General features: G+C 38.8%; 3 protein-coding genes across 5 annotated transcripts in view; 2 read left to right on the top strand and 1 right to left on the bottom strand.

The window, feature by feature from the left end:
- The window catches only part of LOC106086207 (tau-tubulin kinase homolog Asator), a 121,042-nt gene that overhangs the window by 75,005 nt on the left and 19,470 nt on the right, over positions 1–26,567 (top strand). The window contains exon 1 of one of the 3 annotated variants that reach the window (XM_013250777.2): positions 11,031–11,395. The exons of the other annotated variants lie outside the window; for them this stretch is intronic. The gene's annotated coding sequence lies outside the window, so the exon portion shown is untranslated. Of the gene's footprint in view, positions 1–11,030; positions 11,396–26,567 lie in introns of those variants that run through there. 3 annotated transcript variants of the gene reach the window in all.
- The window catches only part of LOC106086205 (uncharacterized), a 49,717-nt gene continuing 26,773 nt past the window's right edge, over positions 3,624–26,567 (bottom strand). Inside the window, exons 3-10 of the mRNA XM_013250773.2 lie at positions 8,276–8,433; positions 7,958–8,203; positions 5,465–6,017; positions 5,263–5,411; positions 5,021–5,150; positions 4,814–4,959; positions 4,654–4,752; positions 3,624–3,987 (exon numbers count right to left, since the gene is read on the bottom strand). Of these exons, the coding sequence (XP_013106227.2) occupies positions 3,742–3,987; positions 4,654–4,752; positions 4,814–4,959; positions 5,021–5,150; positions 5,263–5,411; positions 5,465–6,017; positions 7,958–8,203; positions 8,276–8,433 (1,727 nt within the window). The 3' untranslated portion in view covers positions 3,624–3,741. The remainder of the gene's footprint in view (positions 3,988–4,653; positions 4,753–4,813; positions 4,960–5,020; positions 5,151–5,262; positions 5,412–5,464; positions 6,018–7,957; positions 8,204–8,275; positions 8,434–26,567) is intronic.
- LOC106086206 (glycoprotein endo-alpha-1,2-mannosidase) lies at positions 11,402–26,279 on the top strand. The gene is made up of 3 exons (XM_013250774.2): positions 11,402–12,587; positions 20,022–20,250; positions 20,609–26,279. The coding sequence occupies exons 1-3, from the start codon at positions 11,584–11,586 to the stop codon at positions 20,876–20,878; spliced, it is 1,503 nt and encodes a 500-aa protein (XP_013106228.2). The 5' UTR covers positions 11,402–11,583; the 3' UTR covers positions 20,879–26,279.

Genomic DNA, 26,567 nt, shown 5'->3' with positions numbered 1-26,567 from the left:
TTCACGTCCAGAACCGGTCAATTGGCTGCCTAGGTCGTGCGATTAAACGGCTTTTGAATATTTTTTGTTTGGCTATATTAAGTCTATAGACGCCTCTCAATAAGTCCTTTGTTACGCGTGCAAAAAACCCCTAAATCGGACATATTGATCGACCATGGCAATATGGGACTCAAATGAAAGATATTTGCGAGTAGAATACAAATCTGATATCCAATTATCGGACCAAGTGTTTGGGGGACCACCCCTACCTCCAAAACAGGACATATTTACTGACCATGGCAATATGGGATTAAACAAAAACTATTTGAATGTAGAATACGAATCTGATATCCAAATGTGGGACCAAGTGTTTGGGGGCCGTCCCTCCCCAAAAACATCCCCCAAAGAGGAAAAATTTACGACCATAGGAATATGGGGCTCAAATGAAAGGTCTTTGGGAGTAAAGCATGAATCTCATATAAATATTCGGGAAAAAGTGTCTATGGGGTCATCCCACCCCCATAAACACTACCCATATAGGAATTATTTACTAACCATTGCAATATGGGGCTCTAATAAGAGGTATTTTAGAGTAGAACACGAATCCGACAGACATTTTCAAGGCCAAGTCACTGAGTGACCACCGGTCATGTTTGGCGACTTTGGAAATATGGGGCTCAGATGAATGGTATTTGGTAGTAGACCTCGAGTAGGCGACGTCCCACCACCATAACAACCTCCAAATAGAACGTATTTGCTCACCAAGTCAATTTGGGTCTTCAAGACAGTGAATCACAATATTCATAGTTTTTAGGGCCCATACCTCAAACCGGATATATTTGCTGAAACGAATTAGAAAACGAATTTAATATCCAATTTTGAGGCCAAGGCAATATGGGGTTCAAATAAATGATAGAGAGCACGATGCTGATATATTTTCAGGGCTAAATGTTTGGGGGACCATCCCACTTGCCAAAACACCCCAAATTCTGGCATATTTACCGACCGATATCAATGTGGGGCTCAAATGAAAGGTATTGGGTAGTAAAGCACGAAATTGATACCCACCGAGGTATCAATCGAGAATATTTTTCTGGGGGTCTACCCCTTTCCCAAAATACCCTACAAACAGCAATTATTTACTGACCATCACAATATGGGGCTTAAATAAAGGTATTTGGGAGTAGAATACGAATCTGATATCCAAATTTAGAACCATGTAAATATTTGGGGTACCGCCCTTTCCCCAAAACACCCTCCAAAGGATAACAATTTACCGACCATTCCAATATGTTTGTCAAATGAAAGGTATTTGAGATTAGAAAACGAATTTGATAACCAATTTCCAATAAAGATCATATGGGATTCAGACAAAGGCACTTATATTGTTATACTGTTAGTCAAGCGATATGCATATACTGTTTTCGTAGCATGGTATTTCACTAAAACCTCTTTAATTGTCGAAAATAAATATTCAAAAGATAATTTGTTCCATATAAAGTAAAAAAGGAGCAGAGGAGCGAGACCGGTTCAGCTAGTTTTATAATAAAGATAAGGGCTTGCCATTTGGGGCCGTATGTTAGCAGTATATTATGAAATGGCAAACCAAATTTAATAGAAAATATGTAACAGTTATCAAATATTTCCATATTTTCTTTTAGTGATGCCTCTGCTGTAGCTCTGAGGTGCCCGAAAATGAAATGCACTTATGCTGGTATTTTGCCACATTCCTGTATAATGGTTTACTCCACCGCATCTATATTGGGATATTTTTTTATTCCTCTCTAAAATGGCCCAAATAGAAAAGTCAATCTAATTGGCATCTGGCGGAACATGATTTTTTAGCCATTCTTGGTTTACTTACTTTACTTTAATTGGCCAAGACAGAACGTTTGTTCCACTAGCCGAACGTAGAATAGCGTCCCAAGTGCCTCGATCTGCGCTCATTTTATAATCTCTGACACCAAGTTTCAAAATGTCTCCCACCACTTGATCTTTCCATCGGGCTTTTGGTCGTCCCGGTTTGTGTGTACCACCGTATTCTTTGCTGGAGCTTCTTTATCCACTTTCGCAACATGACCTAGCCAATGCAACGTTGTATTTTGATACGTTTAAATATGCTATCGTCGTCATACAGCTCGCGGTTCATACGACGCCTATATTCTCCATTACGACAAACTGGTCCATATATTTTACGAAGAATCTTTCTCTCAAACCCTTCAAGAACTGCCGCGTCTGCTTTCACAAGTACCCATGCCTCAGAACCATATAAAAATACGGGTAATATCACAGCCTTGTTTAGTGTAATCTTCGTCTGTCGAAAGGTGCCCTTGTTTCTAAACTGCTTGCTTAGTCCAAAATAGGTCGTTTCGGTTACGATTGTGCCGAGGTAGATAAAGTTACTGGCTATCTCAAAGTTGTGGTTCGCAACTTTCTCCATTTTCTTGAACTGATCGGTTGTACGAGGCGTTTTGGGAGTTGAAACCATCTATTTTGTTTTATCTCCATTAACTGCTAGACCCATTTTAACTGATCGTCGGCCACTGCTACCTTGTTGTTCTTCAGTCGGATCACTGCTACTTGGACCTCATTCTGACTAGGAAGAGTAAACATTCTACACCATTATCAGAGATTGGATCTGCAGCATCCTCTTCGCCGCCATCGTCGGACACTTACAGCTGGGAAAAATGTTCTTTCCATATCCTCAGCACACTATCTATGTCAGTTACCAGATTCCTTCTTTGTTTCTACGAATTAGCATTAATCTCGCACCAGTATAGTGGCTTTGTTAACAAATAGGGCTTAACAATCATACTTTGATCTCTAAAGGTATAAAAAATTGAATGGACTATAGGGAACGGAGCATTCCGTACATTATACCAATAGTATTGCCAATATGTCTATTCCAGGACAAATCATTTTTGAAAATGACACCTGAATTTCTCGCAAATGGTGTGTACTCAAAGTCACATCCATTTTTCCTGACTGATGGAAGACTATTGCTATCGTATTTGTTCCTGGAAATATAAAAAAGCTTAATTAAATGAAGAACATTGACCTTAGCCCATCTGCCAATTCTCATCATATTCAGGTTGATTTTCTCAATACAAGATAAATATCGGAAATATTGAACGAGAAGCATAGCTGAACATCATCAGCGTATATGTGAATATAATATCAACTAGGCATCTCGATTATGTCATTAATGTACAGAGAGAAGTGTAGTATACCTAAAACAGACCTCTGTGGTACTCCTCTTGATAGACCAATCGGTTGTGAATTTCTCCTTGAAAATTACTACCTGTTCTCTTTCATTCAAATAAGAAGACATCATATCACATGAAGAAATTGGGTGCTGTTGTTCTTCAGGCTAATATTGAAGCCTTTGGCTGACTAAAAATTTAACTCCAAATCTCATGTCTTGTTTCATGGTAGATACGTGTATAAAGCGTATGTTTCATAAAGATCGAGGAAATATTTCCCATAAGAAGTGCCTGAACTTTTATATGTACATGTGTTTAATAAATGTTTTTTACTTACGAATTATGATCAAAAAAGCAGATAATACCATCCCTGTTTTAGTAACTAGTTACTGAATGTCAACAAACATTTATTTTTAGAATATTTCGCAATTATTTAGAACATTTTCCTTTATATGGTATGTGATTTATTATGTTAACTAATGGTGGATACAACAATTTATTTATAACATAAATAATAGTCATGTTACTTTGGAAGATATATAGAAGCATATATTTACGTTTACTTAGGATTTAAGGATCTATTAGCAAAGTAACATTCTGAATTTCTTGAAACTTCACCACAACATGACCAATGTCGACGTCCGGGATGGCCACTGTGACCATGGCCACAGCCACTGTAGCCAGGCATATTTCCCTCACAGGAGCAGGTGGCAAACTTATTGCCTTTGCTGGAACAAAATGTGCAGCAATGATAAACTCCAGTGTGTGGCCTAACCGAACGGGCCAAAAAACTGAAAGGACTACCCTGTAATAGAAATTCACAATTAACCATTTATGAGATTTAGACTTTAAAAACATGAAACCCGTTTATGGTATATAACGCATATAATCACATCATGTATAAAAAAAACGTTTTTAAGATAATTCCACAAACACTATGTCTTTTCTAAGATTTATCATTACAAAATGATTTGATATAAGAAACAACTTTTATAAGAAACAAACGTATAAAAGAAATATTTGTAAGGCACCGAATCAGAAAGCTCCACTTCAAAAAATGTTCTATAAGATCATTTTAATGATGAGAATGCCTGATTTGACAACAATTCCACAGACAAACAATATGCAGACCAAAGTGAGTTGTCTTGTGTATATTCATAGAACAGTGTGGAACTTTCACATTTGCTCATTATTTCGAACCCAGCCCGATTATATTATGTACATAGAAATAGGGAAACTACTCATATAAGAAAAAAATTCTTATATCTGTAAATATCTGCATAAGAAACTAGTTTCTTATATGCAATAATTCTGTATACATAGGAAAAAAAACACATAAAAGAAAAAAGGTTGAAATTTTTGGACTTTCGTATATCCGTTTTCTACTGTACTTCATATATTTCAAGTATTTCTTCTCTAATCTGATTATTCCTTAGTTGGTCATTTGTGAAAATCATTGTTACATACTCACCTTAATGTGTTTTTCGTTTATGGTAATCATTAGAAGTATAGTACCTTCCGAATCCGGGGTAAAAGCTATGCCATAAGTACCATCACTATTATCAGTAACCTTAAAATAAAAATTCCTTATATGTACATTAATGATATTAAAAAATTGTTTTAACCTTTACCTCCATTCTTAAACATTTTGAATTTAAATCCTTGTATTTAACATGGGTTTGAATTTTTAAACCCCCATGACACATGGGTATACCATCAGCATCTCTGGATATTAATGTTAGTTCTACTTTTTTGTTTAATCTTAATTGGGAAAATCCTAAAAATAAATTGTACTTCTTAAAAAATTCTTTCTAAGATCTCCTCTAGATATGGCTTACCATCCCATTGTAGTGTACATAGTGAAGGTTCCACAATCTGCATGGTTATAATGCCAAACATGGGTATATCATGGGAATCTTTTGACAAGGGAGCTTGTATTTTAGGTAGAAAATTAGGAGTGTTGATTATCTGGAATTCAAATATATATGAAAATATTTTTGATCATTTATCAGAAAATGGTAAATGGTCTATGAAATAGTTATAAGTTTAATTATGTTGTTTCTCAATACGAGTACATTACCTTAGGATCAATGGGAGTTTTCATCTTCTGACAATATTCGAAACGCTTTAGAAGAATTTTGAAAAAAGATAAAATTTCCTCATCCGAGGCCACATCCATCAATTCTTGGCTAAATGTGATGGCCATTTGTCCAGCTTGTGTATGTTTGTCTAGAAACATTTGTATTAAAAAGTCATTTCTATTAAATATCACAATTACTAACCCAATTCCTCTTGTTGCTCTCCAATCACATGGACTTTTGTCTCCCTGGATCGTTGCACCTGTTGCAATAGTGTTTTTCTATGCACCTCCACAGCTTCGGCATATTTTTCTATAAACTGCTCAACTTCTGTCTGCAGTTCATCACATTTACGATTAATGCTTAGCGAAGAAGCATTCAATTTCTCCAAAGAATGTTCAGCGCTTTTACATATAAGACGCGTTTGTTCGGTTGAGTCTTTTAATATTGTCGTATAATGTTTAATAGCCTTATCAATAGTTTCCACCCTATGACCCTTGTGCTGCAGGACCAAACAATCAGCGCAGGCCACTTGCAAACAATTATGACAAAATGATTTAATCTCAAAACCTACATGTAGACTGCATTTCATTTTTAGATTGTTATTGTCTCGAATGGAAGTTTGAGTATGGAATTGGTTTGTTGTGAAGTCGGTGGTTTTCTGAAGATTATGATTTGCTGTAGATTTTTGTCGTTCATGGGCTTCTTTGCATAGGGTGCATAATTTTAATTTGCATATATCGCAAAAATGAGTGGCCTGAAAGAAAAGAAGTAACGATGTGGTTAATGGCATCTTAGATTGGAACTATATGTTCATAGTAGGTACAATTTGTATCAATGATTTTGAAGAGAATGACTAACGTCTGATTACAGCTTTTTTTTTTCCTTAATTGGCTATGACAGAACATTTGTTCCACTAGTCGAACGTAGAATAGTGTTTCAAGCGCCTCGATCTTCTGCGTTTATTCTAAAATCTCTGACACCAAGTTTCAAGGTGGCTCCCACCACTTGATCTTTCCATCGGGCTTTCGATCTTCCCAGTTTGCTTGCAGTTTTTTGGTAAAATTTCCGGACTTCATTCTGACTCCTGCACATCTCAACTCGCTCACACTCACGTCTTTCCATTTCCTTTTTCTTTCTTCGGAATAGACATTTCTTCTCCCTCCTTTTCTCCCGATACCCCTCCTGCATTGCTTCCGATTACAGCTTAATCTCCTTAATAACATGAAAAATGTAAGGTTAGGTTTAAGTGGCACTCTGCCATCAGACTCACTAAGACGTTTTCGTCCATTGTGACACCACAGGAACAGAAGAAGAAAAATGCCTTCTAGTTCCTACCGTTGAACCCTCCAGATCGCCTTAAAAAGCCCAATAACTTGCGAATGTTCACATCCGCTAAAACAGACAGGTTCTGAAAGAAATGAGAACGCCTTCTAACTCCTTCTAAGTGCGACACACACAGAAGGTGTTCTATAGTCTCTTCTTCTCCGATGTCCTCACAGCTTCTGCAAAAGTCTTGGCCGGCAACCTTCAGACTGTCAGCATGTTTTCTGATTAGACAGTGACCTGTCATCACGGACACAATGACTGAGACCTCTGTTCTAGGGAATGATAGCAAAGCAGTAGACCTCTACAAGCCTAGATTAGGCCACATAGTTTTGGAATGCTCACAGCCCCCTCTTTGTGAACATCTGTCATTCGTTTTCCTTCGGGCCTGGTTCTGAAAACTTAGCTTACATATCGCTAAAGGCATACCCACAGATTCCAGTATCCCTGGAATGTGTAGGGTAGTTCCTAGACTCGCAAGTTTATCCGCCTTACAGTTCCCTGGGATATCTCCTTGGCCCGACACCTACAACAGGTGAATTTTGAACTGTTCAGCAATCTCGTTAAGAGATCTGCGACAGTCGAGAGCGGTTTTTGTGTTCAGAAATACGTTTTCCAGGGATTTAATGGCTGTCTGAGAAGATATTTATGCCAATCGTCGTAATGACAGGAATAGTGGTACAGTATTTTTATCAAAGAGCGGCTCAGGTTGGGTGTAATCCACACTTCTTGGAACATCGGATATTGTACCAAGGATAACACAGTGCCTGTAGCCGCCACATCACCAATGAGAAGGCTCTTAATCTCACGTCAGTTGTCGCTGCAATTTGGGTAGCCACAATGTCCAGAGGCATAAGATGTAGTATTAAATTAAGTGCATCAGATGATGTCGTCCTCAATGCGGCAGTGATGCACAAACAAACCATCCTTAGGATCCAGTTAAGTATGAAGCAGTAGATGGACTTTTGAAGCGCCGTCCACCAGACCATTGTATATGCAGTGGACACGCGGTTTAAACCCCCCAACTTTTGCCAATGGCTCTCTTGCTGGTATATAGGGCAAGAGTTGCCTTTCTTGACTTTTCCAAAATGTTGGATTTGAAGTTCAATTTCCTTTCCACAAAACACCCGGGTATTTTGCGCTTTCTGTAAATGGAACATTCTCTCCACCCAAGGAGACAGGTTCCATTGTAGGCAACTTGTATCTTCAGCTGAAAAGAACTACTTCTGTTTTGCACGGATTTATACCTAGTATACCTAGTGAAGTATATCTCTTAGAGTACTGGGAAATTTTCCCCTAATCGCAATTGCCACGTCATCAGCATACGCGACCACTTTACACCTTTTTATGCATACTTTTTGTCTTACTTACATATGTCTCCTCATAACACAAACTGCAGGAATCACTGAATTCATCCGTCATCATCAAGCGATATTCGTTTATTTTACGAGTTACCAGTAGATTAGGCGGCAATTGACGAATTCCTCCCATTGGTATTTCAGTCACAAATTGACAAGTTTTACAAACAAGTATGCGATATAGATTTGCAGCTGAAGAATAAGTTTGATTTGCAGATACTGAAGTTTCGGAAGATATGTTTTCAAGATCCGTTTTCAACTGAAATTATTTGTATATTTTCAGGACTTTTATGGTCTATGGATATTAATACATTTGCATGGACATACATACCATTGAGGGCGAATTGTCGGGCAATCTTTTTAGTTTAAAGCTTAACGAAGGTCGCTTTTGTGCCGTTGCTTTTCCGCCAGATAGAAGTTCCGAGTTTTTGCTCTCCGATTTTGGTTCGGGCGATAATGAATACTTTCTTGTTTGCGAAGAATCGTAAACTGTAATAAAAAAATTGCTTTAATGTAGGGAAATATGTATTAAAGAATATCACAGCCAAAGGTATTTGACTGAATGAAATAATTGCTCTTATCGCTGTCATATGAGTTTAACAATGAACCAGGCTAATGTGGTATCAAACTATGTAATACCATCCAGACCGTACGGATCATATACAGTGTTAAATTATGTGGTAGCGATCCAGACTAGGAGTAACAGGATGTAATCTCCTGTTGAAACCACGGCAGCTGGATTGGCTACACAATGTTAAATCTGCCGATATATACCCGGTTGATAGAAACACATACGTACCGGATTGACCCGATGGAATCCTGCTGCCTCAGTGTAGAACACACTGCTACAATAACAACGTATCACGAACGAAACCGTAACTCTACATGATTGGGAATCCCGAATAGTATTATAGGTGCGTATCAGTGATTCGCCTGTATCATGCACGAATTCTGTGCCTTTCTTGCCATTTCATTGAGATTAGACCACCTTCCCGTAATTCTCCCATTGACCGACCATCTGACTTTCATAACATATTAATACTAAACGTATGTCAATCGATTAGACAGCGAGAGGACACCAATACTTTATCTTATTGAAAAGAAATTCCGAGATATTATTTGAAGCAGTATCCGCCCGCTCTATACCAGCTCGTCCAAAACCCCAGACCCATTTTCCCGGCACAGGCAGTGTAACTTGCAGACGAGGGTGTAGATTGGGTCATTACGATCAGAAGGATGATCCTAGTTAGAAAATTGATTCTGGAAATCAGTAAGGTGGTCAGCAAACATCAGCGGAATTTATGGCTATTATGGCATTTGGGGACATAGCAAGGACTGATCCGAAAATATGCGTTAGGGAGAAAGTATGATAGGGTCTTTTTCGGCGACATAGATGCTTTAGATGGTTTAACTATCAATTTATTGATCATCCCTATAGTGATAGAAGAGGAGAGCGATTCTCCGCATACTACCACTCATAATTAACAACCACCACAATCAACCGTTAATTTAGAAACGTCAAACGAAGCACCAAGGCGCTGGCCCCCAAGGAGATCTCTACTCTAATGCCGAAGAACCTGGTTGTACTGGTATTTGAGTACCTGAGTAAGCCCCTCGATGAAGATGAACCAATATGACGCTCCACGTTTCCTCAATAGATCGATTTCGATATCTGACAAGGTAAAAATACTTAGGAGTGATCTTGGACAGAAAAGTGAATTGGTGTCACATTTAGGAGCGTACCGAGAAGGCTTACAGGTTTGGCCACTATATTGACAGGCCGTAGATTCGAAATGGAGCCTGAATCCGAGGATAGTCCACTGGCTCTACAGGAGCATTATTAGACCAATACTCATTTAAGCCTGAATAATTTGGTGCGATGGAAAAGAAGTGCAACGTAAGGATAATACAATAGGTCCAGAGAACATGTTGTCTTGACATAGGCGGATCGATAGATATTTAACATAGTCCATCAAGCAAATTTTGGATGGAAAGACTTCACACGATTACAACAAGAACATTTGATCCCCATAACTTACCCTTGTTCTCATACCTTGGTGAGGAGCATGATGAAAAACTCGTTTCGATCACGGCACCCGGTAGAGAATGAAACAAAAGTTATCCGTTTTGCAAGTTAATCTCACTCTCTAAGTTGTTTTGCTTTTAAAAAGAGCCTCTCCATTAGTCAGGCGTGAGGTCTTAGACCCAGTAGCTTTTCCATTACTTATCCTAGTTAAATCTTAAAGCAGTCGCATCTCAAATATCCAGGGACTGGTGACTCACAGGGGCTCTGAAAAGACACGTTTCCCTTCTGTTTCTTTCATTGATTTACAAAAACAGCTTTAGGACTAGTCGAAAAATTCTTTGAAATGAGAGGAATCGAAGACATCGCTTTAGAACTGGGCGATGATCCTTAAGGATCGCATTAAAATCGAACTGGAGCAAGCAAGCAAGCAACCATGGGTCTATGAAGGCCACATAGTTGAACCTAAGCCATTATCCACTTTTTTAATGCAGTGTCTTTTTTTGCCATAAACAGTTTCCACACCATGCCCCTATGTCCAGGATTGAGCGATATCTAGTACCGAATGTCTGTCTATCTCCTTAGAGACACACAGCATTTAGTGACATGATTGAAGCTGCTCTATTAACGGCCTACTCGTCTAGAGCAGTCTATTTCTGGACATTGTTGAAAAAACAGCAGTGCAGAGTTGCACTGGTAAGTTATCGATTATTATTAGCTTAGAATTAAATCCTTAGTTTTTTTTCGGAAAAAACTGGCTTAGCGATTTTATTAAGAGAGTGATATTCGATTAATCACCATTTCTATAATCACAAATTTCGAATAATTATACTCATGCATTATATTTTCCAATGAATTCCAACAAATATTCTCCCAGTGTATGGAGAGTAACTATTTATACTTGCAACACCATTTTTTGTTTTTGAAGAAGAGAACATGTCAACAATAATTTGACAGACTTGCGCATTAGGGGTGCCAACAAACTATTCATAAGGTCTGGACAACATTTATGCAATGTTATTTACAATGAAAATAGCTTTACAAGGAAAAGAAAATAACAGTACATACCAAAACAGAAGACAGTGAACACATGGTCAACACGGATTCACACTTTTACACATACCAGCACTCAACCACAAGCACTCAAATACAGACTGACACTCACAGAACAGTGCACACTCACACACAGCCTACCAACAAAACCTTTGAACACAGAATAGCATTGGCAAGAGGGTGGATATTTCGATATCATTGAAGCTGTGAAAATCATATTGAAATGAACAGAAAACGGAAACGGACGAGAATCTAAAAAAAGATATAAAAAAAGACCAATTCATGGAAAGAAAAAAGAAGAGAATAAAATAATTCAATGGAAAAAGTGCCTCTATAATTTAAAGCAAAAGTGAAAGCAATAAATAAAATATTTGGGTTCGTAGCTAAAGCAAGAAAAAAAAAAAAAGAAAATGTGTAACACAAAACCATTTCAAGGATGTGAAAATGTCCTGGAAATGTGAAACTATTTGCTCAGAAACACACATTCCAACATAAATACCAATACATACACAAAAACGATTATATTGTTCAGCAACAGCAGTACCAGCCACCAGTACTTCAAAATGATTTTTACCAAGTATTGCAAAAATCCACGAAAATTTCGCATTATTCTATTATTTATGATAGTCACCTTGATTGTGATAACATTGGTGATACTCAGCAATGGCTTGCAACATGTCAATCCCGAAAGATTAATCGATGAACGTTTTGTGGCCCAGGCCTATGCCGATGAGGCATCTCAACAGCTGCTACTGCAGCAGCAGCAGCAATTGCAGCGCCAACAACAGCAATCATCACAGAATCGCGTAGACAATCTGCTGCTATTGAAATCTCCACGAGAAAATGGCATTATACAACCAGAAAAGTATGACGAACACAAGCTAAAGTCACGCTTGATTCAGGAGAAAATAGAAAATCTAAAAAGCCAACAAAAACAAAGCAATTTAGATCCCGAAGAGGAGCACACCATAGCGGACTCCATTACCAATGCCATACATATCTTTTATACAGCACCAGTGCCATGGTATAAAACACGCAAGTCCGCCACTCCATCACTGACCAAGGAATTACTCAGTGATGGTGTTGCTAATACCACACAGAGCTCCACCATACGGCCATCGCCAAAGATACTAAACAGTGCTTTCTATCCCGCATTGGGTTTGTACAAGCCCACGCAGGATCTATTCGAGAAGCATTTTGAAAACATACGCAACTGTGGAGTGGGTGTTTTGATTTTAAGTTTGTCGGGAAAGGTGCCAAGCGAGTTGGAAGTCTATCGCACTATCTTCCATATAGCACCAAAATTTAATCTATCCATAACATTTGAAATAACCGTGGCCGGAAATCAAACGTATGCATATTTACAGCAACAATTGCTGGATGTAAGGCGATTCTATAACTATCCAGGGTTCTTTAAGGTGTTCTCGCGAACACGTAAATCCTTGACACCAGTAATCTATATCAGTAATGCCTATAAATTAATGGATACCTCAACTGCTCAGGCATTTTGTAAATCATCGGACTCGTTGAGGTATACCTTAGATGCATTCTTTATTGGCCACATAAGGTAAGAGATTGTGGGGACAATGCGGTTGCTCAAATCAAACCAGTTTTCATGGAGGACGAAAAAAATCAAACTTTTTCAAAGGGGTTTTTGGTAAAACACTATATAAATTTTAGTATCACCAATGGTATTTTAAATCTATTTGACACTATAGCACTTAAAATTTGTCTATTCTATTGTTATAAATAATTTTCATTTAGAAACGGGATACGAAAGCGCCAAATAAGACATTAAAATACTTTAAACGTGGGTATATAATACAATACATTTCGCTAAGAACATTATTTTTCTTGGCTGGCATTTCGCGTGTATATAAAATTGTAAGGATATTTGTTCACACTATGGAAGTATTTTTAGTATTTGCAAAATTGCCCATGAACATTCCATAAGGAACAGGAAACATCTCACATTTCACTGAGTGCTGTCCGATTCAAGTTTGAGCCCAATGATAAGGCGCCTCCTTTTTATAGTGGAGTCAAAACGGCGTGCCGCACTGCGACCCATCTTTGAGGTGAAGCTTTTACTTGGCATAGTACCTCACAAATGTTCCCAGCATTAGGAGGGAATAATCATCGCTGAAAATGTTTCATTATTTTCTGGCCAATATTTTCTGGTAAATATGTCCGATTAAGAGGTATTTTAGGGAGCGCGTGGTACCCCAAACACTTAGTCATGAAAATATATCAGCATCGTACTCTACTCTAAAACAACATTTATTTGATCCGCTTGGGAGTAAAGCATGAATCTGTTATCAATATTAGGGAAAAGTGCTATTGCTGAACATTGCAATATGGGGAGGAAGAGGTATTTTAGAGTGGAACACGAATCTGATATATATTTTCAGGGCCAACTCACTTAGTGGCCGCCCCATCCCCAAAATAGGACGTATTTGCTCACTATGACAATTTGGGCCTCAAGAGAGATGAGTTCGATATTGACAGTCTTTAGGGCCCATACCCCAAACCAGACATATTTGCTGACTTTTGCAATAAGAAAACAAATTTGATACCCAATTTTAAGACCAATGGCAAAATATTGGTCATGGTGAGCAAATACGTCCTATTTGGGGGATGGGGCGGCCATTCAGTGAGTTGGCCCTGAAAATATATATCAGATTCGTGTTCCACTCTAAAATACCTCTTCCTCCCCATATTGCAATGTTTAGCAAATATGCCCTTTTTGGCTGGTGTTATGTGAGTTGGATGGCGCAATAGCACTTTTCCTGAATATTGATATCAGATTCGTGCTTTACCCCCAAAGACCTTTCATTTGAGTCCCATATTGCTATGGTCGTAGATTTGTCCTCGTTGGGGGGTGTTTTTGGAGACGGGCGGCTCCCCAAACACTTGGTTCCACATTTGGATATCGCATTCGTATTCTACACTCAAATACCTTTTATTTAAGCCCAATATTGCCATGGTCAGTAAGTAAGTCCTTTTTGCGGGGTGTTTTGGGGAAGGAGTAGACCACCAGAAACTTTGTCCCAAATTTGGATATCAGATTCGTATTCTACTCGCAAATACCTTTCATTTGAGTGCCATATTGTTGTGATTGGTCTATGTACATATATACTTGGTAGGTTTTGGGGTGGGGCATCCCCCCAAGGTGCCCCCTCCGGAATTTGGATACCAAATTTTTGTTTTTAGGTTACTATAAGAGATCGCACAAAATTTCGCTTAAATCCCTCCACCTATCTCCGAGATTTATAAAAATTAGGGTAAGGGGGAGGGTCCGTATCCCTTTCAGAAATCAAAAAATATAGTACCCTATTTTCACCACGGGATAATTTTTTTGAGTCTATACGGAACAGACAAACAAACAAACCAACAAAGAGACATACACCCTCATATAAAGTAGATTAGATTTGACTTCTTGAGCCCCTGGAAGCCGCAGTTATTATCAGCTTAGACTGAAATTGTATGGCACACGGATATCAACGAAAGGAGTCAGCTGCTTATCGAATATATTACAAGTTGTAATCTGGCATTTTGTAACAAAAGAAATAAAGCTACCTCTTTTACCAGGAACAGGCAGGAGGTACTAGATTTAACCTTTCTATCAGAGAACATCAGTGGAAGGATATGTGAATGGGAAGTGTTGGATGACCACAGCTTATCTGGCCATCGTTTAGGTTAGGTGAAATGGGCTGCCCACCAAAGGTGAATTCACTCGAAGTCCTGTTTGGCCCATTGTTCTACCCTAGAGAGAGAAAGGGAAGAAAAAAAATTTGAGACCTCGTATTAGAGGTTATACACGAATAAAAGAAAAAGACAGGAGGAGTAGAGAAACCCGCGCGGGGGGTGAAGAACCGTCCGTCCCTACGCAAGCACGTGGCACCCCCCGTCGGAATCATACTGTTCCCTCGTTTGCAAGTTCACCCAGATCACAGAAGAAACGGCTCCCCAGAAAGGAGGGCCTACGTCTCTGCAAATCCGGAGAGAAACACAGCAAGTGCTCAATAGTCTCCTCCTCATCCTCATTGATGCATCTCCTACAAAGTCATTGTGCGGTATCCCCATGCTCGCCGCCATGAGGCCTATAGCTGGTTATGACCCCTGTCAAAGTACACATTGACCCTCGTCCTCCTCCGGTCGATGACCGGCCATAGCACCTTCGGCAACCGTCTACGAGTCCCACCTCGTCACCGACGCCGCCCTGGCCATCCCATCTACTGTGTTCAGTAGCTCGACAAATGGCACGTAGGCAAGACCGATGACTGGTCCGACCGGCGCAGACGAACCTTTCCTGGCGCACTCGTCCGCCCTCTCATTTCTCGGAATCTCCTCATGCCCAGGAACCCATGTCAGCGTCTCGTCGTGGGCCCGGAGCCTATCCAGGTATTCTAAACAGTCCGCCACGCATCTCGACCTCACCATCCTCAACCCCAAGGCCTTGAGCCTAAGCATGCCGAGAACTTTCAGCCTAAGCACGACACTGGCGGCGCAGTTTCAAATATAAGCCCCAATAGGATGCATATCCAGCATCGCCTGCAGGCCTGCCTGTGGTGCGGATCTCAGTGCCCCTGTGATCCCGACTCAGGCCAGTCTCTGCATCTTCTTGAATTCCTTCGCACGCGTCCTCTTCCCTACGGCATCCCACCATACCAGTACTGGTCTCACTATGGCCGTATACATCCAATAAATCATCTTGGGAGTCACCCCCTATTCCCTACCGAACATCTTCCTGCAGGATTAAAAAGCGCACAGTGCCTTACGGGTTCTTTCTCGGTGTTCCTCTTCCAGGACAGTTTCGAATCAAGGACTATGCTTAGGTACTTCGCCTCCTTCGACAGGAGGTCATCGTTTAATCCTTGGAGTAGAATACTGCTGAAGTAGTTTCTCGGCTAAACTGAAGAAAGACGGATTGGGATAAAGGACTATGCCTAGGTAATTCGTCTCCTTTGACAGGAGGTCATCGTTTAAGCCTTGGAGTAGAAAACTGCAGAAGTGGTTTCTCAGCAAAACTGAAGAAATTTATCCCAATCCGCCGATTGGGATAAATTTCGGCACACATTCTGCACGACAATACCTTCGAAACCAGAAAAGGAAGTGGAAACTGCGGAGACATAGACATTATGGTCAAGTGAATCACGAAGGTCATGCACGAGTCGCTTGTATCAGTATGTTCTAGATCTAAACTAAGAGGCAAACAGCGACCGCCATGGTGGACCCTAGAACTGATTGGTCTAAGGAAGGGTTGCTGAAGGCTCTTTAACAGGGCGAAAGTCAATAGGGCACCACACTATTGGGACATCTATAAAGCTGAGCTAATAAAATATAAGGGCGTGCTGAAAAAAGGCTCAGAACAAATCCTGGGTGGAGTTCTGCAGCTCCGTCGAGAATACATCGGAGGCCCCTGGGCTTAAGAAGGTCCTATTCTCGAGAGCTATTACGGTGGGGTATATTAAGAAGTCAGAGAATGTATGGACAATGTCTAGTGAGGAAACACTAAAACTTCTCGTTGATACACATTTCCCGGAAAATTCTCCAGCGGAAAACATGGCGCCAGAAAAGGTTGTCACTGCTATGCATTAGTCGGAAGTTATTGGGGAAATTGTGTCTGAGCCGAAAATCCTTTGGGCCATAAAAAGTTTCGACTCCTTGAATTACAAGCTGTGTCTGATAGACTGGTTCCTTGGTTAAGGTAGATATACTCTGCTTGTATCAGCATGTCATATATAGCTGTGGGATGGACGAAAGCAGGAAAACTTTACGACACGAAGGCGAAAGATTTTCGTCCGATTAGTCTTTCATCCTTTATGAAAACTCTAGAGAGGTTGATAGAAAGACATCTTAGGAAAAATATCCCTAGAGACCCAAGCAATGCATCCTTTTGGTGTCGCTCTGCTAACCCATCTTTACATCTTTATCGTTCTCTAATTTGGAATATATCCATCAATAATTTATTATTGTCTCACAGCTCATGAGATACAACTCACGGGAAAATCACCACTTTCGAGTATCGCGTGAATTTTGATTTTTCTCGTGAGTTTCTCGGGAATCGTGATTAGCGTCTTGAGCGGAATTTCATTCGCTCACGCTCACGCATGAAGGACTTTAATTCAATCACGGTCACGAACCACGTGGCTCACGCGTGACACGATTACGTTCAAAGATGGTCTATATCTTCATATAGCACCCTTTATACCCATCTCCCGATAAGAAATCTTGAGTTCATAAAGTGGTATTTTTGCCCCGTTAATACTGAACAACTGTGCCGAGTTTGGATAAATCGATCTGCCGACTTAAATGCTTGAGACCAGAAGTGCGCTTTTACTAATCATTTTACAGTGAGTTGCATGGATGGCTCAACATCTGAGTATGGACCAGACCCGACCATATTTTTACGCATCTGCCACATAGCCCTGTTTTCCTATTGAAGGCATTGAACGCACATAAGCCAAATTTCTTACCCAGAATTAACAAAATTTGGAAGAGATGCCTTAAAATTCGTATCAGTAACATTCAATATCAGAATTTATGGCCTTTTTACTAAAATTTGAAGCAGTAAGACCCATTGTAACAGTTTTTGGTCCTTCGGCATCCATGGTTTTGCTCTGCACTTTTAACAAATATACAGAAACGATATTGAGTTATCCTACAAAAAATTGAGATCAGCCTACCAATCTACCAAGAGAATAAAAAACTACCAATTTTGGTAGGAACCTACCGAAAACGGCAACACTGCTCACGACTCATTTGCACACCTCTAGTATCTCTGATTAAGGGAGTTTCCCGGCGGCACTCTATCTCTAAGAGTATATATATCGAAAATGGTTGCTATGTTTTTTTTCAAGCAGGAGACACAAATTACCCACAGTGGCACCTGTCTCCTTGAGAGGAAAGAAAGCGGAAAATACCTGGGTATTTTGCTGAACAGGAAATTGAACTTCAAATCAAACATATTGTAAACGACAAAAAGGGCAACTCTTGCCCTATATACCTTCCAGAGAGCCATTGGCAAATGTTGGGAGCTTAAACCGCGTGTTATGCACTGGCTGCATTTACAGTTGTTAGAGTAATAATGTTATATGGTGTTGTGGTCTGGTGGACGGCGCTTCAAAAGTCCACCCACTGTTCAATACTCAGCCGCAACCAAAGTATGGCTTGCTTTTGCATCGCAGCAGAACGGAATTTAATGCTACAACCTATGCCTCTGGACATTGTGGCTGCACTGAAAAAAAAGTTGTTCCAAATTTAAAGATTTTTCGCTATTCCTAGGAATTTAACAATGAAAAGGAGCCAAATAATCAAAACGTAGGAATAAAGATGCTATTTTTAAATTAAATTTCCTATTTACTAACGGACATGACGATCTGTTTCAAATTTTGATAGCTGACTGATTCTTATTTTACTTCATAGATGACTGTCCATTTATTAGTAAGGCTTTTCTGGGTCTTTAACTACGGTTCACTGTTATCTTGTCCCAAGGTCAATTTCCCAACCTTCAATGATATTTTAACCTCCATTTAAAATTTTTGTCTTTAATAACGGGACGCAAAGTTATGGATTTATTAAACTACCATTTAAAATGAAAAATTCTAAGTATGAAGAAAAATGTTTTCATAAAAGGGAATGTTTCCTTAAAAAGTAGGAAAATTGATCATCTTTAAATTAAGTTTGCTGATCTTTGGCTCGAAAATTCAAAATTCGGACAACAATTACGACTGTTTTTCTTTTCTTGATTGAACAGATTGGAACTATCATACATAGACTTTTCATCAGATCCATTCGGATTCCACATTAGAAAACTAGGTGGACTTTGGGATGTACTCTGCAGAACTAAGACTGGTCATGCCGAAAAGGTTACCTGACCACTTTAGTATATATCATCAAGCGGAGGTCCTTGCATTTAAAGAAGTGGTGGAATGGTTAAGATGAGATTTCATAAAGACGGTTGACATAAATATATTCTCAGAACTTGTACTCTTACTATTTTCTTAAATACTTTCATTTGATACCCATATTGTTCCAATCGGTAAACTTGTTCGTTTGGGTGGATTTTGAGGTATGGCAGTGGATTTTGAGGTATGGCGCATTTTAGATATCCAAGACAACAACCACGTATGTCATCTTACATTTTAATTGGGAGCCATCTCGTAATTTCCAGCAGATATTACTTATTCTTATCATTTAAAGAAGTGGTGGAATGGCTAAGATGAAATTTTATAAAGACGGTTGACATAAATATCTTGTCAGACACTCGTACACGTACTATTTTCTTAAATACCTTTCATTTGATACCCATATTGTTCCAATCGGTTAACTTGTTCGTTTGGGTGGATTTTGAGGTATGGCGTCGGATTTTGAGGTATGGCGCATTTTAGTTATCCAAGACAACAACCACGTATGTCATCTTACATTTTAATTGGGAGCCATCTCGTAATTCCCAGCAAATATTATTTATTCTTATCATTTTATGGAATGTTTTTTATACAAATTTTGCGGAAACCTTTTCTTCTGAGCCTCATGAAAAATTTTCATGAAGTGTAAATTTTTGTTAAAATTTAATTTTAATTTTTTTCCTAACAGTGTTGTATTCTCTTGATTGTAATTGGAATGTCTGCGGACTGTATTGCAAAGATCGATCAAGGTCGACTACCACATCTAATTCCTGTGTTTAAAGCCCAATGAAAACATCAAAGAAAATTTATCTCAGTGATCTAAGTTGTGTCAGTCAGTGATATAAAGTTGCTTAATTGAGACTGAACACTGAAGAATCAGGTAGACATTAGAAAAATCAAATGTACTATGAAAATTGACTTCAATAGTTATTTAGTGCGTTGGTTTACAAAGAACCAAATACTAGTGTTTCATTTTATTTTTACACCAAATGTGTGCTACTTTTTAGCCCTTCCTGCAAACTGGTTTGAATTGAATTTCTTGTGATATTATAAAGCAACAACTTATTTTGTTGTACATTCTCCACTTTTCTTAGACTTAAAAATCATGCCGATTATATGAAGCGGCTTTGTTTAGACGGTTTCTATAGTAAATTGCCAAGCAATGGAGCCACATTCGCCAGCACTTGGAAGAATTGGTCTTACCTAAAATCATTTGCCTTAACATACAAAATGTTGTTTGTGCCAACAGTGGGTCCAGGATTTGCAGAACGCAATAAATTTCCAAGACATGGAGATATACAAAGGCATCGCAGTAATGGAAGGGTGAGCATATACAACGCATGATATATAGAAAAATGAACTATAGCAAATATTATTACAGTCGAACCTGGCAAATGAACAACGCCTGTTAGTGTTCAATAATTTTTGTCAACAAAATGCAATACTATTCAGTCGTTTGTGGCATTTCATAAGCTCTCATAATTCAATTCATTAGAAAGCCAGTTTGCTTGAAGGAATCACATAAAATGAAACACAATTAGATTTTTTGAATTTTAATCTTATCTCAACAATGTTGTTGTTATAATCCAACCAGTTCCGACTGTAAGAGTTCAATCAAAATCCTGCCTTGTTTTTTTTTGTTTGGTTTGTCCTATTTGATTTCGTCTTTTCTATTGCACAGTACTATGGTGTTGCCTGGCGAACTGCCATACTTAATCATGTTGGCTTTATCAATGTGGCCAGCTATAATAATTGGCCCGACGGCAGTCAAATTGAGGAGGTCATACCCAAGGCAGGCTTTCTCGACTATAATCCTGGCAAGAAAACCAAATATTTGGATCTCACCACACATTGGGTGAGTAATTTCGTTAAAACACGTAATGAAGCTGCTGCCGCAGCTGCCGATGGTCATCTAAGCTGTTATGAATTTTTGAATAACACAATTTGTTAAAAAAAAGCAAGGCCCAGAGTGAACCAATCAAGTTTCAAGGTTCTGCCAGTGTTATATTGGATCGCCTGGACTATGATGCCCTATCAGCAGTATGTATATGATTATAAATCATAAAACAATGCCAAATACAAAAACAACATTACTTTAGAATTATAGAAAATCAGATTGCCAATTACTTTTTGAACAAAGTTATAGAATAGAGAAAGAAAAAAATCTCTGCGCTACAGCGGGACAAATTTTTAAAGAAAAAATAGGATAACCATTTTATTTAAAAACCAGTAAGGATGGGCAAAAGTCGGGCGGAGCCGACTATAAAATACCCTACACCTACCCTACAATTATAAATTCGGGCAATATATAAATTCGTATGTATATGAGAGCTATATCGTTTGAAAATTGTTGTTACAACGGCCATATAAGTGCACATCCGGCGATAAATATGTATGGGTGCTACGTCCAAATTTGAACCGATATTGATGAACGCAAACAGCAACAAAGCTATCCGTGCCAAATTTTGTGCAGATTGGTTAAAAATTGTAGTAACTACGGCCATTTAAGTGCAAATCGGGAAATTCATATATATGGGAGCCATATCTTAATCTTAACCGATTTTGATAAAATCTTGCACATATGTTAAAATCAGAAACAAAACAATTCGTGCCAAATTTTGTACAGATCGCTTGAAAACTGTAGGTACTACGGCCATTTAAGTAAAAATCGGGCGATACATATATATGGGAGTTATATCTAATTCTGAACCGATTTTGATGAAATTTGCACATATGTTAAGATCAGTAACAAAACAAGCCATGTCAAATTTTGAGCAGATCGGTTGAAAATTGTAGTAACTATGGTCATTTAAATGCAAATCGGGCGATAAATATATATGGGAGTTATATCTAAATTGGAACCGATTTTGATGAAATCTTGCACATATGTTAAGACCATTAACAAAACAAGCCATGCCAAATTTTGTGAAGATCGGTTGAAAACTGTAGTTACTACGGCGATTTAAGTGCAAATCGGGCGATACATATATATGGGAGCTATATCTAAATCTAAACCGATTTTTACCAAAATCATTAGCGTCTTCAAAAAAGTGATATGTTGGACAACAAATGCGACCTGCACTTTGATAACAAGAAAACATGGACTCACAGACGGACATGGCTAAATCGAATCAGAAAGTGATTCTGAGTCGATCGGTATACTTATCAATGGGTCTAGCTCTTCTCTTTCTTAGCGTTGCAAACAAATGCACAAACTTTTAATACCCTGTACCACAGTGGTGGTGTAGGGTATAGCAAGTAAGAGCGTGCTAAGTTCGGTCGGGCCGAATCTTATACACCCTCCACCATGGATCGCATTTGTCGCGTTCTTTGCGGGGTATCTCTTTTTTAGGCAAATAAAGAATAATGAATAAGAACAGTTATGCTATTGGAACGATATCAATTTATAGTCCGCTTCGGACCATAAATGAATTGAATTCTGAACATTGTACAAGTCATTGTGTAATATTTCAGTTCATTCGGATAAGAATTACGTCTTGTAGGGGCTCAAGATGCAAAATCGGGAGATATGTTTATATGGGAGCTGTATCAAGCTATAGATCGATTCAGGCCATATTGGAGACGTATGTTGGAGGTCATGGGAGAAGCCGTTGTACAAAATTTCCTCCAAATCGGATGGGAATTGCGCCCTCTAGAGGCTCAAGAAGTCAAGATCCCAGATCGGTTAATATGGCAGCTATATCAAGTTATGTACCGATTTGCGACATACTTAGCACAGTTGTTGGCAGTTATAACAAAACACCTCATGCAAAATGTCAGCTAAATCAGAAGAGGAATACGCCCTCTAGAGGCCGTTGTACAGAATTTCCTCCAAATCGGATGAGAATTGCCCCCTCTAGAGGCTCAAGAAGTCAAGATCCCAGATTGGTTTATATGACAGCTATATCAGTTTAAGTACCGATTTGCGCCATACCCAGCACAGTTATTGGAAGTCATAACAGAACACCTCATGCAAAATTTCTGCCAAATCGGATGAGAATTGCGCCCTCTAGCGGCTCAAGAAGTCAAGATCCAGATCGGTTTATATGGCAGCTATATCAGGTTATGTATCGATTTGCGCCACAGTTGTTGAAATGATACTAAAACACCACGTGCAAATTACAGCCAAATCGGATAAGAAGAATAAGTCAAGGCCCAAAATCGGTTTATATGGCAGCTATATCAAGTTATGAACCAATTTAAACCATACTTAGCACAGTTGTTAAGTATGGTTCAAACACAACGTGCAAAATGTCAATCAAATCGGACGAGAATTGCGCGCTCTAGAGGCTCGAGACGTCAAGACCCAAGATCGGTTTATATGGTAGCTATATCAAAACATGGACCGATTTGAACCATACTTAGCACAGTTGTTAGAAGTGATACCGAAACACAACGTGCAAAATTTCAATCAAATCGGAAGAGAACTGCTCCCTCTAGAGGCTCAGATGTTAGAATCGTTTTATTGAGGAAACATTGTGCATCAAACTGGCCCACTTTCGTCTTTCTCATGAACAGGCAGATTTTAGTCTTCTCTGGGTTAAAATTTAGACCCTTAGGTCTAGCCTAGTCGTGTGCCATCTGCAAGACAATTTCGGCGCTTCTGCATAGCTTATTTGGATCATTACCTCTTAGAAATAACATCGTCTGCATAGCAGACGGGTTCAAATCACTGCTCAGCCAGCATTCGTAATAGGCTATTTATGGTGGCCGTAAAATGTCCATTTTGGCATACTCTTGCCAACATTTCGGCCGGTATCTCACCAATAAATGCTTTAATGTTGTCTTCCCATTCATCAATTGAAGCGAGCTTGTCTGTATAGATATTAGCTTTAACATAGCCCCACAAAACATAGTCTAAAGGTGTTAAATCGCACGATCTAAGCGCCGAGTTGACCGGTCCCAAACGTGAAATTAAATGTTCACCGAACTCGCCTCTCATTTTACGCGTGCTGTGTGACATGTGGCATCGGCTTGTTGCAACCACATGTCATGCAAATCAAGCTCTTGCATTTTAGGCACAAAAAGTTGGATACCATTCACAGTTACTTTACGATTCGCATCATCTTTGAAGAAGTACGGTCCAATGATTTCACCAGCCCATAAACCGCACCAATCTGTGACTTTTTCTAGATGCATTGGTAGCTCTAGCAATGCTTCTGGCTCATCTTCACTCCAAAATCGACAATTCTAGTTATTTACGTACTCGTTGAGCCAAAAATGAGCTTCGTTGTAAAACGGAAGAAGCGCGCGATGAACTTCCTTAACAGAGCACGCACTTTGATAATAAAATTCAATACTTTGCAAGCGTTGTTCGTTTGTAAGACGATTCATGGCTAAAATATAGACCAAACTAAAGATGTTTGACAGTGAAACAAAACACGAAACGTGCGTGAGCTGTTTAAACCAGTGTTGCCGAAAAGATAATAGCTAAACAATCATCCTTTATTTATATCATGGGACCCACAATTTATCCACCTGATCCTTAGCATATCGTTTATACTGGTCTGAGGATTGGATCAGTGTGTCGATCCGCGCACTGTTAAACATTCCCTCGATGTCAATGCATACGGCCAATGTGTACGTCTTGACATCGAAGGATTCTTCCATTGTATTCACAAACTCGTGCCAGGCAGTCTCCTCCGACCTTCCCTTGATATAGGCATGCTGTTTGTATCTGAGCAGATAGCTGAATGTCCTACTCCTTATCTTGGTATTCACAATACGTTCCAAGGTTTTGAGCAGACAGGACGTAAGGCTTATAGGTCTCTACGCCTTTGGTGTCGCATAACCTGCCTTGCCGGGTTTGGTTATAATTACCACCCTTGTCTCCTTGGTATCCACAATACGTTCCAAGGTTTTGAGTAGAAAGGACGTAAGGCTTATAGGTCTTTACGCCTTTGGTGTCGCATAACCTGCCTTGCCAGGCTTGGTTATAATTACCACCCTTGTCTCCTGCCAGGCTTTCGGAATATACGTAAGTTCTAATCAAGCTGTGGAAATAGTGGCCAGTTGGAGTGCCAAATAGTCAGTCTCCTTCTGTAGTAATGACGGAAATATTCCATCAGGTCCGTGTGACTTAAAAGGTTGGAAGCTCCTCAACGCTTCCTTTACCATACATTCCGTAATGATAAGCCTTCGATCAACCTCATTATTCTATGATTCCGGTATCTCCGTGGAAAATGCGTTTTCATCAAAACCTTAACATGCTCTCCGTTATCTCGGCTCTTACTCTCATGTAATTCTATGCTGACCTAATTCTGACTATGTGGTAGAAATTCTATACCGTCATTAGAAGAGATGGGCGATGGGTAATTACCCATATAGAGGTATTTACCTTTTGGGTATGTACCCGGTAAATTGGGTAAATACCCGGGTATTTACCCATTTATACCCAAAAGCTGGGTATTTATTTATATGAAACAATTTTTGATGGTTTCATATTTCGCACAGTTTGTTCTGGTAGACCCCTACCCATGCCTGTCAAATGTGGTCCAGATTGGGCCCTATTTGGATATAGCTGCCATATAGACCGATCTCCCGATATAGAGTATTGAGCCCATAAAAGGAGCATTTTTCATCCGATTTGGATGAAATTTAAAACAGTGCGTTTTGGTAACCCTTCAAGTCTTTTTGTTGAATATCGTCTAGATCGGGCCATATTGGGATATAGCTGCCATATAGACCGATCTCCCGATATAAAGAATTGAGCCCATAAAAGGAGCATTTTTCATCCGATTTGGATGAAATTTAAAACAGTGCGTTTTGGTACCCGTCTAAACCTTTTTGTTGAATATCGTCCAGATCGGACCATATTTGGATATAGCAGCCATATTGACCGATCTCTCGATATTGATTATTGTGTAGAGTATCTTTACTTTAAATTTCATCCAAATCGTATGATAAATTCTCCTTTATCGTAGAAACCCATCTCTAGTCATTAGGGATTGGTTCTGGGGTATTCTCATCAAATGGTTTTGAGAGAAGTTCTCCCGTCCCAGCCATATAGATTTGACTTGCTTATCCAAATTTTCTCTATTTTGTCCCACTGTTAAGCGACTCAACTTATTAATATAAGCAAATTAATCAACTAATGATATCAAAAAATTAGTTATATTATTGAAAAAAAAATCTAATAATTTTGTCCACATCTTATATAACAAATCTCAAATCTCTTTCAAAAAATACAAACATGTATTCATGATATAAGCAGTTAAGTTAAAGTATTACACAATGATATTATAAAATTAATTGTTTTCTAAAAGAAACAGAAAAGTATTTTACATACGCCAAACGTATATATATATATATTGGTACAATCGTTATTCATATTTATATAGATTTATACATTATATCTAAAACCAAGATCACTTGTTAATTATCTCAAATAGACACTTAATAGCATTTTTATTAAAGAAAAAAAAAATATTATAAAAAAAAACAAAATTGGTAAAAGCAAATATGTACTCTAAATTAAATCTCTTACATTTTACATTACTGATATTATTGTATTAATGAAGAACTTTATAGCTTTAATATGAAAAAATAATTTAATCTCTTTTTTCTCCAATTGTAATGACTGATCAATAAAAAAAAGTATAACATTTCATCATATAGATATCTAAATATGTATTCATTTT

The sequence above is a fragment of the Stomoxys calcitrans genome, chromosome 3 (assembly GCF_963082655.1).
Source record: "Stomoxys calcitrans chromosome 3, idStoCalc2.1, whole genome shotgun sequence".
NCBI classification, from domain to species: domain Eukaryota; kingdom Metazoa; phylum Arthropoda; class Insecta; order Diptera; family Muscidae; genus Stomoxys; species Stomoxys calcitrans.
The sequence above is the reverse complement of the archived record's forward strand: the minus strand, read 5'-3'. Positions and strand labels throughout refer to the sequence as shown.